Below are 18,033 nucleotides of genomic sequence, written 5' to 3' on the forward strand. Positions count from 1 at the left end.
TCTGTAAGCTGTTAGTGTCTTAACGACCGTTCCAGAGGTGCATGTTCATTAATTGTTTATGGTTCATTGAACAAGCATGGTAAACAGTGTTTAAACCCTTTACAATCTGTGAATTTATTTGGATTTTTACGAATTATCTTTGAAAGACAGGGTCCTGGAAAAGGGACGTTTCTTATTTTCTGAGTTTAATCAGTGTCGATGCGTAGCGTGCCTTTAGGAAGGTTATTTCAGTGCCTGTAGTAGGCAGCAGAGGGCGCTGCGCCTGCAGTTTCGCCGAGTGGCTGCTGATGGGCGTTTCCTCGAACGCATACTTTAGGATTTAGGAAGGAACACACACCCCAGTGACATCAGTTAGGTTTGAAGAAGAAAAAAAGTCTCAGCTCTCGACTCAAACCGTGCAGTGGAGCAACAAGGGGGCCGAGAGCGCCTTCCCGACTTTATCAATTATATAGCCCGCAAAGAGAACTGGACGAAACTATAGGCTATCATCTCAACTACTATAACTTGACCTCGTCAACCCGGGGAGTGAGGATTATAACACTTATTCAGAGAATATGTCAACCTCAGACGAGGCAGACGGGCTTCGGCCGAGATATGGGTGTGAGTATCTAAAAACTTTTCCTGCTCGCTCACCTTGGGATCATATTTTACCTCCGTTTACAGAAGTTTAACCATTTAATTGTTTTAATTAATACACTTTCACAGGCTTTTTCTTCGTTCTATCTATATTCATATGTTTGACTTTGGTTAGACTTTTGACAGCGTGGTAGGTAGGCTCTGACTTCCGCGTTTTCATCTACATCGGCTACAATATTGCAATTTTACGTGGCTACATCAAATTAAATTAGCCTACATTGAATTTGGTCAATGCAATCCGGGATCCTTGAGACGTCATTGAAGTAATATAGTTTCAAATGGTTAGGTTTAGTCAAGGGTAAAGGTAGGGGTTAAGTTTTTAAGATAGGGACGTCTATGGTAGGATCCGTATAGCACCAACTCATTGAATTTTGACGTGTTTGCATTTTTCACAGTAAAGGATAAGGCGCTACATTGTTCTTATAGGGAATCTGAAGTAGCAAGACGATGCAATATTTGAGTGGTTTACCTGGTCGATTCATTGAAATTTATTGATTGCCTACTATAGTCTATTGATATGTGAACTAGTATCCATTGATCTTAATAAAAACACCTACGTTCGGATATTGTCTTTTTCAATTATATTTTATAAAATAATTATATAATTTTTGTATTGGTTTACATTTGTGATTTTATGCACTTTGAAATTATTCTGTAATGAAAAGTTCTTTACAAATCTGATTTATTTGTTTTTAATTTTATTTATTTGTTATTTTACCAGGTGAGTTGACTGAGAACACGTTCTCATTTACAGCAACGACCTGGGGAATAGTTACAGGGGAGAGGGGGATGAATGAGCCAATTGTAAATTTGGGATTATTAGGTGACCGAGATGGTTTGAGGGCCAGATTGGGAATTTAGCCAGGACACCGGGGTTAACACCCCTACTCTTAATGTGGCCATGGGATCTTTAATGACCTCAGAGTCAAGACACCCGTTCAACGTCCCATCCGAAAGACTGCACCCTACACAGGGCAGTGCCCAATCACTGCCCTGGGGTATTGGGATATTTTTTTAGACCAGAGGAAAGAGTGCCTCCTACTGGCCCTCCAACACCACTTCCAGCAGCACCTGGTCTCCCATCCAGGAACTAGACTTTCCTGAGGCAGTCAGTAGCCTTGGCTTAAGTGGGAACCATACCACTGTACTTGCTGGCTTGTCAACTGCTTTCAAGATTACTGCCACTGTAAATGACCAAATTGTTTGATACATTTATTAGGCTAATAAATGAGATTAAGGCCTCTCAATAATAATAATTGTAATCATAGTCAGTAGAATAAAACCCCACAATAAAATCCTGGAAATTGTAAGTGGCCATTTTTAGACTTTCCCATTCTCTAATGGTCACGTAGCCTAGGTTCTAATGAATATGCTCGTTATTCAGAAGGCCTAGACATCACCAGAAGGAGCCTGAAACAATTAGCTCTTGTAATGCGAGTGCTCATGCCCACTTTTTTTCTCTCCCTCCCAGATCTAAAAATATATTTCCAGCAACATTACCATGCAGGTCTCTTTAGCCTAGGCCAGTGGATCCCAACCAGGGGTACTTAGACCCCTGCTGGTACTTGGCCTATCCACAGGGGCTACTTGAGTAGACTCATGAGACCATAGGTCTACTGGTAAAATGCACACGAGGGGGTACTTCAGGGGTACTCCTGGCCGAGAGAAATTCAGTTGGTGGTAGAGTATCAGAAGAAGGTTGGGAACCAGCGGTCTAGACCCTAGCCTAGACCATAGAACTGTGAGCTACGAGCTTTGTTTACCTGCAGAATAGGTTTGATTTATTACGGTCTCTTCAGAGTTCTTTGAAAGAATGCCCATGCATTTCATTTGGCCTATTTGCTGGATCACTTGAAGTGATAAGACATTTTCCACAGAAATAAAAAATGTCAAATGCTGGAGATGTTTAAACAAAGTTTGCATAGGCTAGCCTACATTTACCTACTGTGTAGTGAGTGACTAAAGCTGAGTTGCCCTCCCTGATCAGTAACCCTTGAATCATCTCATTATGTGGAACTGGCGGTGAGGCCAAGTTGTAACCAGACTGGGAGGGGATGGAGTAGCCCAGCGCTGAGGACAGTTCAACATGGTCCTTCTGTAGCTCAGTTGGTAGAGCATGGCGCTTGTAACGCCAGGGTAGTGGGTTCGATTCCCGGGACCACCCATACGTAGGATGTATGCACACATGACTGTAAGTCGCTTTGGATAAAAGCGTCTGCTAAATGGCATATATTATTATATATATATATTACATGACAGCTGAGCTGAATCAGCTTGTCAATCAATCAACACATGATTTCTTGGGGCTGTTTACATCTTTATGATGGCGGCCAACACGACTATGTCAGTTGTGATATTCGGGATGGATGGGGCAGTCTTTACCCCTCTCATTCTGCATGTAGGAGAAGTCTGTCTCACTGTTCATTTGAAGGTTCTTGCATTTTATCTTGTTAATCGTCCCTACTTGTGTATTTGTGTGTCCGCTAGTCCGTGTGTGTTTACTATAAATCTGAGTGTGAGCTAGACTCAGCTCAGTGTGTGTACTGTGTATGTTTGTAAATGGAGTGTTTCTTGTACAGCTATGCTGTTATGAGCGAGCTAGTATTCACCCAGTGAGTGTTGTTTTCCAGCCGTTCTGGATGGTGTCGAGCGGCTCACAGCAGAGGAGATGGACGAGAGGAGGCAGCAGAACATGGCCTACGAATACCTCTGTCATCTCGAGGAGGCTAAACGGTAAGAGTGTTTTTCATTAGTTGGTAATTGCCTTTTCTTTTGGCTGGTATAAAATGAATAAAAGCAGACAAATAGAAATTGTGCCGGATATGTACCTGGGGAGACTTCAACCCGCAGTAGGAAGGGAAATGGCTCCCACCACAGTCTGTGAAGGACAGAGAATGCAAATGGTCTGCCATTGATCCACACTTCCAATGTGAGAGAATACAGAAGTGTTCTTAGGGGGTCTGGGGCCCTATAAAGAAACAGGGGCCCTGTTTTGTATTCTAGCTCCAGTGTTGCATCTCAGCTATTGCAATGGTGTTTGTTGTAATTGCTGTCATGGGCTCTACCTCAGTCATAACATGTGGGTGAACTGCTCCCTATCGGACTTCCGTGTTCACACTTTAATTGCTTTATTCTTTTTTTGAGGAACAGATAGTTGGAATTGTCACATACTGCTGAGATCAACAATGTTTGGCAATGTGATCTTGAATAGAAAAGCTTAAGTGTTGTAGATTAAAACGAGGTTTAATAAGCGTCATGCAAGGTAAAAGGGTGTGAATATTCTTGTTAATTTCCAGCACCTGGACTGGAACCTGTTGTTCTGGCCTGGTAGTACAGATGTCAGTATTTTCTGAAACGTTGACTTCTGTAAGATTAGACATGTTTTCATGTCCCTGTCAGCCATAGTTCTCCCTAGGTATCACATTTCATATCATTTTGGACTGCCTTATTTGGTGGTCATTATCACTGTGTTTTAGCAACCCCTCTTGAGGTTGAGGTTTTTGTATGTGTGTTGAAACCTACTTGCAATGCTGCAGTTTCCACATTGGATGTGCTGTTTACTTTCTCCCTGAATAACATGTGGTACCAGAACTAACATGCTATACTCATTCATTAATACCTGCTCACTGTCATGTGATGTTTGAAGTGTTTCATATTGTAGAATTATTGAAAAGTGTGTTTTGTCTGTTGTGGTGATCAGGCCTACGGGTTAATGATGCCTGAAGTAGCTAGTGGCCTAGGTTTTGAAAGGACTCTGACACACACCCATCCCCTAGGTCCCCCAGTGGACTCACACACTCAGAAGAGGAAGGAGTGAACGGGACAGGAAGTGACTAAGTCCCTGTTGAGTTTAGTATCTTCCGCTGTTGCCACAGAAACCCCTGGCCGTCATAGCAACGGGTTCCGGTGTGAGTGTTTGTTTGACTGTATGTTGTGAAGATCAAACAGCAGCTGTACGCTGGTCTGTTGGCTCTTCCTCCTCTCCTGTTTTACCACTGTCTACTAGTTCTCTAAACATGGCTTGACAAATATATTGCTAAAGAGGTGAGAAGAGCCTTATGTCAGGGCCTAGGTCCTATGTCAAGTCTACATACAGCGTTTTCCAAACACCTCTGAAGTTGTCTGTGGTTCTCATGCAGTTCTGTCCCTACAGTATCTTTAGCAGATGAGGTATCGCTAGCTGGTTAGCCTAGCACCAGAATGTTGTGCGGTGACGTCACCCTGCCTGAGAATGAAAGTAGTGTCACCCTTGCTCAACAAAGACTATAGTTTGTTGTAGCGATTGGTTAGAAGTTACAATGCTGCTAAGTGAGTGTGAATTGTGATGTTCTGTGAAGTGCAGAAAGCCCTGCGTTGACTCCCAGGACAGAGACTGGACTTACTCTGTTATATATAATGAGACTCCAGCTCCTGATAGGTAGGTGCTTGTTGTTGTACAGTGTCAGGCTGGGGAGACCATTGTGTTCCAAATGGCAACCCAGCCCATAGGGCTCTGGTCAAAAGTAGGGCACTATGTAGTGCACTAATGTAGGGAATATGGTGCCATTTGGGACACTCTAGAGAGAGCGAGAAAGTGAGTGTCGGGTGAAGGAGAGCGGCAGACAGGTGAGAACTATTGGCTTGTGAACACCTCAGCCTGGAGGCAAGGAATGCTTCTGCTCATGAAGGTGATGTGTGGTATGACGGGAATGCTTCTGCTCATGAAGGTGATGTGTGGTATGACGGGAATGCTTCTCACACAGATATGAACACACTGTGTATGTGGACATGTGAGTAATTACTCTCCCTGTCTCTCTCTCTTTCTCTGTCATATATGCAAAAAAGGCCTTTGTTATCTATACCAGTCATTTCCATGCATTGCAGTGTTTAGTTCTATAGCTGTCACTTCTACCTGTAGATTATGATGGTATCAGAGGAGATATTTGAATATTGCTCATCTCTCACTGACTATTTGAGGAATTTCCTAGGTGGCCAATGACAAATGACCAATAGCTGTAGACATACTGTGAGAAATAGGCCTACAGTTGCTGAAGTGAGGTTGCAGGTTGTTTGAAGCGTTGTTCAGGACTTTGATTCAGGACTACAGTACTACTGTTTGTTCTTCTCTTTGTGACACAACAACCACGTGAACCTGTTTTTTCCTCTTCAACTTCTGTCTTCTCTTTAGTCTCGTTCTCTCCCTTTCTCTCTCTGTGGGAATGGTCTTTCCTGCATGTTACTTATTGCTTTACACGAGAGGCTGGCTGAGCTTTCTCTGCCTCCAATGCAATCTGAAATTACATCAGGAGAAAGTAGTTAGCAGTCAGCTTCTAGGGTAAAGTGGTGAAGATGCTCTGTAAGAGGGTTCCCCTCGGGTTCCCCTCGGGTTCCCCTCGGGTTCCCCTTGGATATAATGAAAAGAAGGCTGATGCTTAACGTTAGTAAGTTGTACAACTGAATGCATTCAACAGTAATGTCTTCCTCATTTAACCCAACCCCTCTGAATCAGAGAGGTGTGGTGGGATGCCTTAATCGCCGTCCATGTCATCGGCGCCCAGGGGGCGGGTGTTGTTGGTGGTTAACTGCCATGTTCAAGGGCAGAACAGCCTTGCTGGCTCTGGGATTTGAACAAGCAACCTTTTAGGTTACTGTCCTAATGCTCGTAACCAACGCTCTGACCACTAGGCAACCTGTGACCAGAATACCATCTCATTAGTTATGTTAGTCTGTATAGACATGACAAATAGATACTTACAGTTGAACTGTACACATGCAACAATAACACAACTAAACTACATTGAACAAAAACCAAGCTAATTGAAATGTGCAGTTGTTTAAGGCTCCACCTACTGCTTCCGCTCAGCGTGTTCAGTATTACTAGTGTCTGGTTGTCCCATCCTGGTATGGGGACATGCAACATCAGGTGGCAGTTGGAGGGTGGATGAAATGTGAAGACGACACCAGGTTCTGGTCTTCTCAGGTTGTGATTGAGTCGTGTTTACTAGGCACCAAATGGAAGAAAACGTGTTGGAACATTGAGGGATCAACATGGACTTGTCCAATAAGAAACAATCATTTTAGTTTTCTGTTTATAAATGTTTCTGTTGTGCCCTAATGAACACAACAAACCAGCTCCTAACCCTGACTAGAAGAACTTCCCTCTGTCATCTTAAGCCTGTAAACTGGCCCTGTGAACAGACAGCCTAACACTTTCAGATGTTTTATTGTGTCCTGTTAGAATGTGGGAAAGTGTAAGATAAGGACCAGTTTTCTTTCCCCATTTAGTGTGTTTATCCTACCCATCCACCCTCTACATGTATCAGCAGTAGTTGTGGAGAAGGGGCCTACCTCTGTTTAACAGTTAAGGAGAGATGTGGATAGCTGGTACATGAGATTACTGGGAGATATACCCTGTATATCCCTGACCTAGCAGCACAGACCAACGATGAACCAGAGAGATCATTCTGAGAGGGAGATCATTCCTTAGTACATCTCAGAACTATGTAGTGCTCTTAATCCTCTCTTCACTACAGTATACTCACTTACCACCTTATTTCTGTGTTATTTCTCTCAAGCCCCTGCTATTCATGGTATTTGCGCTCCCCTCTGGTGACGAGTTGGTGCCTGGTGCTCGTACACAAAATGGGTCTTTTTTTTTTAGAGGAGTGAGAGCAGGACACACACACACACACACACACACACACAGGTCCGCCAACCATGTCTTAACTCTTCTGAGGCAAGGTCCCATCTGTGTTGCATACTGCCCTCCTGCTGTTGACAAAGATGCACAAGTGGAGTCCAATGTACATAGGTCTTTGATACCATATGGATTTTAGAGGGTTAAATGTACCATCTTGCAGGCATGTACAAGAACATCAATACACACTATTGTATTATCTACTGCTATTTGGCTTTCATCTGCCAGTGTTTACATGTAATGAACATACAGCTAACCACTAAGCAGCATGTTATGCTCTCATCAATATATTTTCAATTGTTTGTTTTAGTGAGTTGGTGTAAACCAACGGATTACTTAGATCTGCTGTGAAAGGGTCTGTAACTACAGTATGTAACTGTAGTTAGCTCTGTCAAACACAGCAGGCTTTATGTGGAGAAGTATTGGTGAATGGAGGGATGTTTCATGGCAGTAGAGGATGGAGAAGACGTGCAGAGTGAATGTGTGTTAAATCATACCGTTCTGACTGAGTTACTGTATTTCTTGAGAGCCTCAATCTAATCTTCCCTTTCTAGTTGTACAGTATAGATGTTGCAACACGTTATGGAACCCCAGCCGTCAACATAAGACATCTGCTCGTATGCCCTCATTCCTTCCCTCGATGCCTCCCTCCATCTCTTTACACTGCCTTCCCTTCTCTCTAGTTGTACAGTATAGATGTTGCAACACGTTATGGAACCCCAGCCGTCAACATAAGACATCTGCTCGTATGCCCTCATTCCTTCCCTCGATGCCTCCCTCCATCTCTTTACACTGCCTTCCCTTCTCTCTAGTTGTACAGTATAGATGTTGCAACACGTTATGGAACCCCAGCCGTCAACATAAGACATCTGCTCGTATGCCCTCATTCCTTCCCTCGATGCCTCCCTCCATCTCTTTACACTGCCTTCCCTTCTCTCTAGTTGTACAGTATAGATGTTGCAACACGTTATGGAACCCCAGCCGTCAACATAAGACATCTGCTCGTATGCCCTCATTCCTTCCCTCGATGCCTCCTCCATCTCTTTACACTGCCTTCCCTTCTCTCTAGTTCTACAGTAATTTTATCGCTCTCCCTCCCTTCCATTTACCTCTCCCCTCTTCTCTCTGAACAGTATATTCCTCTTCTCTGTGTACAGTATATTTGTTTCATCCTTCCATGTGAGAAACAAATTAGAATGCATTAATGAACTACAGTTGCTTAGCTGTACTAAACCACCAATCAACAAGGGATACACAACATAGTTGCATGCAGGTAGTGAATGCAGTAAATTCCCCAGGTCTCTGGCTGTTGCCATGAAGGAAGTCTACTGTGCTTAATGTCAATACTTTCTCACACACTCTGAAATTAGGGTTGTTCATTTAGGCACCAAACGGAAGTAAACACTCAAACAAGTTAGGGACTTATTTAACTTGTCCAATAAGAAACGCTCATTTTTATTTTCCAGTGCATAACATTTTGAAATGTTTTGCAATGTTCCCTAATTAGTGCTGAGGGATTCACTGAAATTGCTGTACATTTTCAGTTTTTAAACTCCAAATTCACCAACGTTGGCTCAATAATTTGAATTCCATCTTGTCATTTTTAAATTTATTTTTTACCCAAACCGACAGCAAAAGTAACTAATCGCTCAGCACTATTTAAATTTAAATATAACCAGGTAGGCCAGTTGAACAACTTGTCATTTACAACTGCTACCTGGCCAAGATAAAGCAAAGCAGTGCGACCAAAAACAACAGCGTTACACGTGGAATAAACAAACGTACAGTCAATAACACAAATCTGTATACAGTGTGTGCAAATGAGGTAAGGCAATAAATAGGCCATAATGGTGAAGTAATTTAGGAATTAACACTGGAGTGATAGATGTATAAGTAGAAATACCGGTGTGCAAAAGCGCAACAAACAAAATAAAAAATATAAAAAATATGGGGATGGGCTATTTACAGATGGCTGTGTGCAGCTGTAGCGATCGTTAAGCTGCTCTGACAGCCGATGCTTGAAGTTAGTGAGGGAGATGTTTCCAACTTCAGTGATGAATTTTTATTTTATTTTTTTAAATCTATTTTTGTGAGAAAATTCCCGTGTGCAATTTGCTCCAGTCATTTGCAGCAGAGAACTGGAAGGAAGGAAAGGCGGCCAAAGGAGGTGTTGGCTTTGAGGATGACCAGTGAAATATACCTGCTGGAGTGTGTGCTACGGGTGGGTGTTGCTATGGTGACCAGTGAGCTGAGAAGGCAGAGCTTTTCCTAGCAAAGACTTATAGATGACCTGGAGCCAGTGGGTTTGTTGACGAATATGTAGCGAGGGCCAGCCATCGAGATCATACAGGTGGGTAGTACATGGGGCTTTGGTGATAACACATGGCACTGTGATAGACTGCATCCAATTTGCTGAGTTTAGTATTGGAGGAAATTTTGTAAATGACATCGCCGAAGTCAAGGATCGGCGGAATAGTCAGTTTTACGAGGGTATGTTTGGCAGCATGAGTGAAGGAGGCTTTGTTGCAAAAATAGAGCTGATTCTAGATTTAACTTTGGAGTTTACACTCTAGCCAGACACCTAGGTATTTATAGTTGTCCACATATTCTAAGAACTATCCCAAATGAACAGGACCCAGTGCTGTTCAGTCAGCCCAAGTTCCCCTTTACTGAGGCCATTTTCAAGTCATTTCCTGTTTCAGTCTTTTCCAGGCTCACTGGAGTATAGCAGCTGCATGGAGGATGATGTAATCACTGGGTTGTTCTAGACAACAGAGCAGCAAGTAGAAGAATGCATCTAGGGCCTTGATGAAATCTAACTGTTTTGATAACATAATGATGCCATATCCCAGGTGATTGTTGTGATATCATGACAAATTGTATTGATTATTTATGAAGTAATTTTTGCACAAAGTGTTATACAGAAACCCAGCCTAAAACTCCAAATAACAAGCGATGTAGAAGCATGGTGACCTGGAAGAAACTTAGATAGGTTCCAGGCTCTGAGGAGTGGCCAGTCCTCTTCTGTGTTGGGTGGAGTTTATAGGAGTACATGGCCAGAGTACATTGTACATTTAGATTGTGCCAGTTTATAATCTCAGGTAAATTACAGTCAAAACATATTCAATGGTGGTGAAGAAAGTTCTGCAGGCTCTAGTTTTATCTTGATTATTGTCCAGTCATATGGTCGAGTGCTGCAAGGAAAGACCTAGTTAAGCTGCAGCTGGCCCAGAACAGAGCGACACGTCTTGCTCTTCATTGTAATCAGAGGGCTGATATAAATACTATGCTGCCAGTCTCTCTTGGCTAAGAGTTGAGAGACTGACTGCATCGCTTCTTCTGTTTATAAGAAACGTGTTGAAAATCCCATTGTTTGCATAGTCAATTGACACACACACACTTATCCCACCAGACATGCTACCAGGGGTCTTTTCACAGTCCCCAAATCGGAAAAAAAAGCGTAGTTATATATAGCTATTCTTGCATGGAACTCCGTTCCATCCCATATTGCTCAAATAAACTGCAAACCTGGTTTGTTTAAAGAACAAAGTGACACCTCATGGCACAACACCTCTCCCGTATTTGACCTAGATAGTTTGTGTGCATTGATGTGACCTACATATGTTCCTTTTTTAATGTACTTCTGTCCTTGAGCTGTTCTGGTCTATTTAATGTTCTGTATGATGTCATGTTCTGTGTGGACCCCAGGAAGAGTAGCTGCTGCTTTGCAACAGTTAATGGGGATCCTAATAAAATATCATGATGTCCTCAGGGGACTGTTGGGATATATCATGGTGATGTATTATTCTGACAGTCAAATTGAGGTCAAATCCTTAGTCATTGTTCAGTAAAGGCAGTCTGTACATATATTAAACAATGGTCACATCCTAGTTTCATTTTTGTCAAATTTGAAGGTACAACAGTCATTTTCTATTGGCCCATAAATTAGAAGCTGCAACGTAGTCCTTTTTGAATGGCCCTTAAACTTGGCCTGGTAATATCGTCCTGTTTGATTGGCCCTTAAATTTTGTCGTTGTAGGAGAGCCGACTCTGTCACCTGTGGGTGTCACTGGTTGCTTGGCAACAACAGGGAAAGCCTAACTGTTGTGATGACAGGTTCTGACAGTGTCCGCCCTACATTATCTGCCTCCAAGGGAGAGATATGGAGGGAGAGAGAGGAACTGAGATGGTGAGAAGGGGACAGAGGGCAGGAGAAAAGAAACGAGAGAGGGAGGGGTCAGCACAGCAGTCTGTAGAACACTAGAAGTGACTTTTCCGGTTTAGATATCAGTTAGGGGGTAAACCTCAGCGCTTGAACAAGACATGTTGATAAGACCAGGAAGGGAGGTGTGAGAGCGATAGGGGTAGAGAGAGGGGGTAGGGAGATGTTGCTACAAAGTGTGTGTGTGATGGAGAAATGTGGTTTCATGATGTGACTGGTCTGTCCTTCCTCTTGCTTGATCAGCAAGCTTTGCCTTGTCTGGACTCCTCCCCTGTTTTGAAAAGACACACACACACACACACACACACACACACACACACAACACGTAACAAGTGAGTAGGACATAGAAGTGTGTGTAGTATTCCTCTTGGCATTGATGGGTAGTCTGGCGTGAGTCAGGCAGGTTGAGCAGAGATTTCAGACGAGACACTGACTGAATAGAGGAAATGCTTTTCTCTTTGAACTGCTCTGACTATGGAGCGTGTGTGTGAGTTGTAAGTGTTTGAATGTGTGTGTGTGTTGAATGTGTTTCCCAGTCACTAGCCCCCATGAGTCAGTCAGGTGTCATCTCTCTATCCTAACCAACAGCTGGAGGGGAGGGGTCAGAAGGATTCCTATGTTGCAGCAAGGCATGTAATGGGCTATTTCTCTCTCTCTCTGTCTCTCTGTCTCTTCTCGCTCTCGCTCTCGCTCTCGCTCTCGCTCTCGCTCTCGCTCTCTCGCTCTCGCTCTCGCTCTCGCTCTCGCTCTCCCTGGGCCCCGAAGACATGGACGTTGATTAAGGGAGCCCTCCACATCTCTGATTCAGAGGGGTTGGGTTAAATGTGGAAGATACATTCAGTTGTAGAACTGACTAGGTATCCCCCTTTCGTTTTGCTCTCTCGTTCCATCTCGCTCGCTCTCTCCATCTCGCTTTCTTTCTCTCTCTCACATTCACTCTGGTGAATCACTGTGTAATTACTACAGGAACCTGGTGATATAAAGGCCCACTGTGTGGGGCCATCCAAGTGGAAGAGATTGGGTTACTCACTGTAAAATTATTTGCACATAATTCTCTTCCAGTTTCCCATCAAAATACAAAGAGAACAGACAGCTGGGAGGAAGAGGAGAGTGAATAGAGAAATGTTTCTAGACCTCCACAACATTGTTCTCTAACTTTTCCTCCCATTTCAGCCCTCTAGAAACATACCTGTACACACAGACACACGTCTACACAGACTTGACATTGTGCAGAAAGGAACTGGTCATTCAGATCAGTGATTTCATTGAGATAGGAGACAAGGGGTGGCACAATTCAAAGTCCACAGCCTGATCAAATCATACGGATGGAAGGATGAATCTTCGAATTGTTGGAACTGAGCCTGCAGCCTGATCGGATCAAAGGGAAGCATTAATTAAAGCAAGAAGGGAAGAAAGGATGCACTTTTGAAGTATTGGAATGGCACCGGCGGCCTGCTCTGCTATCAACCTGCTTGTGTTTGGAAACAGGCTGCGAGGCAGAATGTGTGTTTGTGGTCTGCTGCTCTGGGAGAAACACTCTGGGGTAAAGTTTCCCCTACGTACAGTTCTAGAATCATCTTCAATTCTCCCAATCCTAATATTACCATTAGTGGGGAAAATGCTAAACTGTCCCAGGATCAGCGTCTAGGGGCAACTTAATCCTGGGAGAGAGGAAGGATGGAGGGAGTATGCGCTAGGGATTCTCCATAGCCACAGCAGCTAGCGCTACAGACTGTATCTGTCACCTGATTCAAATGGGGGAGGTACTAATAACTTTCTTCCAGCAAGGTTCCAGCATCTTTGTTGGATGCGTAGCCAGGCCTGCACAATGCAGCTTTCCTCGGCACAGCTTTAGTATTGTGGTGTGAAAACGGTATTAAAGGGGACTGGCTAGGCTAACAGCTAGCCCTGCCATAGTGTCCAGTAGAGTCCAGCCCCCCTGCCCTCACACTTCCTGGTGGTGTACATCAGGAAGCTTCCCACAGCACAGAGGTCAGGGGTCAATCCAATAGGAAGAGACTGCTACCTGACGACTGTCTCCTCAGGAAGACATACAGATTGTGGAGAAACACTGACTGTTTTCGGTACAGTGGAGGCTGGTGGAAGAAGACATTGAAAGACCATTTCATTGTAATGAATGAATGATCTGTTTAATACCGTTCCATTGAATCTATTCCAGACATTACAATGAGTCTGATTTAAAGTGACACCAGCCTCCACTGTTGCAGTCGTACCCTGTTGAAGACCGAGAGAAGACATGCTAGATAAAACAGTTCTAGTATCTAATAATAGTCTAGCCTCCAATGTTCTCTCTGCATTCCTGACAACACTGCCATATTTCAGCTTGTCATTTTATCTCTGGAAAATTGCTTGTGTGTCATGTTCACAACTTTGACATTTCTTCTGGCATCTCTCCTGCGTGTGGAATTCAATTGTCATTGACATTCTGCAGTCCCATTCATAGGTGTGTGTTTGCTCTGGTCTGGCCCCTGTGCCTCTGATAAAATAACCATTAGTATGGCACCTTTATGAAGCCTTTCACTGTGGAGCAGTGAAAGGAGGAGTTGTTCCCCTCTGCCCACCACAGCCCCGTTACCTGTGACCTGGCCACACTGGGCCTGTGTTGGGAGACCCAGAGTCATGACTTACTGGGAGGGAGGAGTTGTTTCAGATGGAGGGTTTGGGTTTGTTGGCCTGTGTACTGCAAATTGTGTGTGTGCACCTAATACAGGATGTGTGCCAAAAGTGGGAGTGTACCTTTTCTTTAGTAAAGTGTTCCTACACACTGAACAAGCCTGCAAAGCTGAAATGTTTGTTCCGTAACCCTGATGCAGTGAAAACAATACAAACCATAATAGAAGAGTTAAGGGAGCTTCATACTACATTTTTTTGACCATTACACCTTTTTTCTTATCTGAATTCACCTGTTTTATGTACCAACCAAACTTCTGGGGGAGCGTGAGGGTCCCCTTTTTGAAAAGGGATGTACAGTGTTTTCCTTCCTTCAAAGCTGATTTTTGACAAACTCACTTTGTCCTCCAACTGTGAAATGGCTTCTACCCAAGGATAGACTCTGGGCTTTCACAGCAGAGAACACACACTGCTATGGGTACTGGGACGTTACTAGAATGGTGACCTACTGGGAGGCATGGAACTAGAGGGTTGCTGAGAGGGTTACTAGGAGGCATGGATCTACTGGGAGGCATGGAACTAGAGGGTTGCTGAGAATGTTTAGGTGTGGTTTGTTAGAGGTGAGAGTACTCTGCTGTACTACGTACTGGACTGGATGTCATCTGCTCCCCTAGTTGACATCTACACTGGGAAGCAAAAGTATGTGAACCCTTTGGAATTACCTGGTTTTCTGCATAAATTGGTCATCAAATTTGATCTGCTCTTCATCTAAGTCACAACAATAGACACTGCTTAAACTAACACAAATTATTGTATTTTTATTGTCTATTGAATGCATAATTTAAACATTAAAAGGGTAGGTTGGGAAAAGTATGTAAACGCCCTAGGCTAATGTTTTCTCCAAAAGCTAATTGGAGTCAGGAGTCAGCTAACCTGGAGTCTAATCAATGAGATTGGAGATGTTGGTTAGAGCTGCCTTGCCCTGTTTAATTTTTTTTTTTTTTAAACCTCACAAAATTAGAGTTTGCTATTCACAAGAAGCATTGCCTGATGTGAACCATGCCTCGAACAAAATCTCAGAAGACATAAGATTAAGAATTGTTAACTTGCATAAAGCTGGAAAGGGTTACAAAATAATCTCTAAAAGCCTTGATGTTCATCAGTCCTCAGTAAGACAAATTGTCTAGAAATGGAGAAAGTTCAGCACTGTTGCTACTCTCCCTAGGAGTGGCCGTCCTGCAAAGAGGACTGCAAGAGCACAGCGCAGAATACTCAATTAGGTTAAGAAGAATCGTAGTGTCAGCCTAAGATTTACAGAAACCGCTGGAACATGCTAACATCTCTGACGAGTCTACGATACGTCAAACACTAAACAAGAATGGTGTTCATGGGAGGACACCATGGAAGAAGCCACTGTTGTCCCAAAAGAAAACATTGCTGTATGTCTGAAGTTTGCAAAAGAGCACCTGGATGTTCCACAGCGCTTCTGGCAAAATATTCAGTGGACAGATTAAACCAAATTTGAGTTGTTTGGAAGGAAAACACAATACTGTGTGGAGAAAAAAAGGCACAGCACACCAACATCAAAATGTCATCCCAACTGTAAAGTATGGTGGAGGGAGCATCATGGTTTGGGGCTGCTTTGCTGCATCAGGGCCTGGACAGATTACTATCATTGACGGAAAAATGAATTCCCAAGTTTATCAAGACATTTTGCAGGAGAAAGCAAGGCTCTCTGTCCGCCAATTGAAGCTCAACAGAAGTTGGGTGATGCAACAGGACAACGACCCAAAAGACCAAAGTAAATCAACAGAATGGCTTCAACGAAGAAAATACGCCTTCTGGAGTGACCCAGTCAGAACTCAACCTGATATTAAAATGCTGTGTCATGACCTCAAGTGGTTCACACCAGACATCCCATGAATATTGCTGAACTGAAACCGTTTTGTAAAGAGGAATGGTCCACAATTTCTCCTGACCGTTGTGCAGGTCTGATCTACAGAACTTTTGGTTGAGTTTATTACTGCCAAAGGAGGGTCAACCAGTTATTAAATCCAAGGTTTCACATACTTTTCCCACCCTACACTGAATGTTTACACTGTGTTCAATAAAGACATGAAAACATGTTGTTAGTTTAAGCAGACTGTTTGTGACTTAGATGAAGATCAGATTGTATGACCAGAAATCCAGGTATTTCCAAAGGGTTCACAGTTTTTCTTGCTGCTGTAACTCTGAGGTTCAGTTGGTATGAGCCTGGCACTGCCAATGTCATGGGTTCAATTCCTGCAGGGATTACATATTAGTGTTAGTACACAGATTAATATACATTTCTGCAATCCCTGTGTGACTGGATGAAATCGACTGCTAAGTAGCATCTTATCTATGGTGATATGAACACATGATTTGATGATATACTGTGTATTGGTTCAAATGTAGTGTACTAAACACAATGTTAGTTTTCTAACAGTAACAGAACTCAAATCAAATCAAATTTATTTATATAGCCCTTCGTACATCAGCTGATATCTCAAAGTGCTGTACAGAAACCCAGCCTAAAACCCCAAACAGCAAACAATGCAGGTGTAAAAGCACGGTGGCTAGGAAAAACTCCCTAGAAAGGCCAAAACCTAGGAAGAAACCTAGAGAGGAACCGGGCTATGTGGGGTGGCCAGTCCTCTTCTGGCTGTGCCGGGTAGAGATTATAACAGAACATGACCAAGATGTTCAAATGTTCATAAATGACCAGCATGGTCAAATAATAATAAGGCAGAACAGTTGAAACTGGAGCAGCAGCACAGTCAGGTGGACTGGGGACAGCAAGGAGCCATCATGTCAGGTAGTCCTGGGGCACGGTCCTAGGGCTCAGGTCCTCCGAGAGAGAAAGAAAGAGAGAATTAGAGAGAGCATATGTGGGGTGGCCAGTCCTCTTCTGGCTGTGCCGGGTGGAGATTATAACAGAACGTGGCCAAGATGTTCAAATGTTCATAAATGACCAGCATGGTTGAATAATAGTAAGGCAGAACAGTTGAAACTGGAGCAGGAGCATGGCCAGGTGGACTGGGGACAGCAAGGAGTCCTCATGTCAGGTAGTCCTGGGACATGGTCCTAGGGCCCAGGCCAGTTGAAACTGGAGCAGCAGCATGGCCAGGTGGACTGGGGACAGCAAGGAGTCATCATGTCAGGTAGTCCTGGGGCATGGTTCTAGGGCTCAGGTCCTCCGAGAGAGAGAGAAAGAGAGGAGAGAATTAGAGAACGCACACTTAGATTTACACAGGACACCGAATAGGACAGGAGAAGTACTCCAGATAAACAAACTGACCCTAGCCCCCAGACACATAAACTACTGCAGCATAAATACTGGAGGCTGAGACAGGAGGGGTCAGGAGACACTGTGGCCCCATCCGAGGACACCCCCGGACAGGGCCAAACAGGAAGGATATAACCCCACCCACTTTGCCAAAGCACAGCCCCCACACCACTAGAGGGAAATCTTCAACCACCAACTTACCATCCTGAGACAAGGCCGAGTATAGCCCACAAAGAACTGATACTTTCAGCTCCTAGGAAATTAAATGCTACACTGTGGTAACTAGAGGCAACAGGAGAGAAGAATAGTCCTCTCAGAGATTTACAAACTCTAGAGGGGTGAGGAGTTGAATGTCACTGGGTTTAGTGTGTGTGTGTGTGTGTGTACTGCATGTTTCGGGGCTTTAAGCTGACCTTTTTTACAAGGGACCTGTGTGCTCCTAAGTTGAAAAATGTAGGCGCACACAAATGTAGGAGCACAATGAAAATGAGGTAGTAAAACTAGAATCCTTAATTTTCTGTGTACTGTTGGTGTGTGTTTCTGAAGGCACTCGATTCTGTG

The 18,033-nt window shown here is 43.6% G+C and overlaps 1 protein-coding gene across 1 annotated transcript in view; it reads left to right on the forward strand.

The window, feature by feature from the left end:
- The first annotated feature begins 344 nt into the window (after window positions 1–344).
- iqgap1 (IQ motif containing GTPase activating protein 1) overlaps window positions 345–18,033 on the forward strand; it is a 59,949-nt gene continuing 42,260 nt past the window's right edge. The window contains exons 1-2 of the mRNA XM_046333020.1: window positions 345–600; window positions 3,267–3,369. Coding sequence (XP_046188976.1) covers window positions 555–600; window positions 3,267–3,369 — 149 coding nt within the window. The 5' untranslated portion in view covers window positions 345–554. The remainder of the gene's footprint in view (window positions 601–3,266; window positions 3,370–18,033) is intronic.

The sequence above is a fragment of the Oncorhynchus gorbuscha genome, unplaced genomic scaffold, assembly GCF_021184085.1.
Source record: "Oncorhynchus gorbuscha isolate QuinsamMale2020 ecotype Even-year unplaced genomic scaffold, OgorEven_v1.0 Un_scaffold_333, whole genome shotgun sequence".
In the NCBI taxonomy this organism is placed as follows: Eukaryota; Metazoa; Chordata; class Actinopteri; order Salmoniformes; family Salmonidae; genus Oncorhynchus; species Oncorhynchus gorbuscha.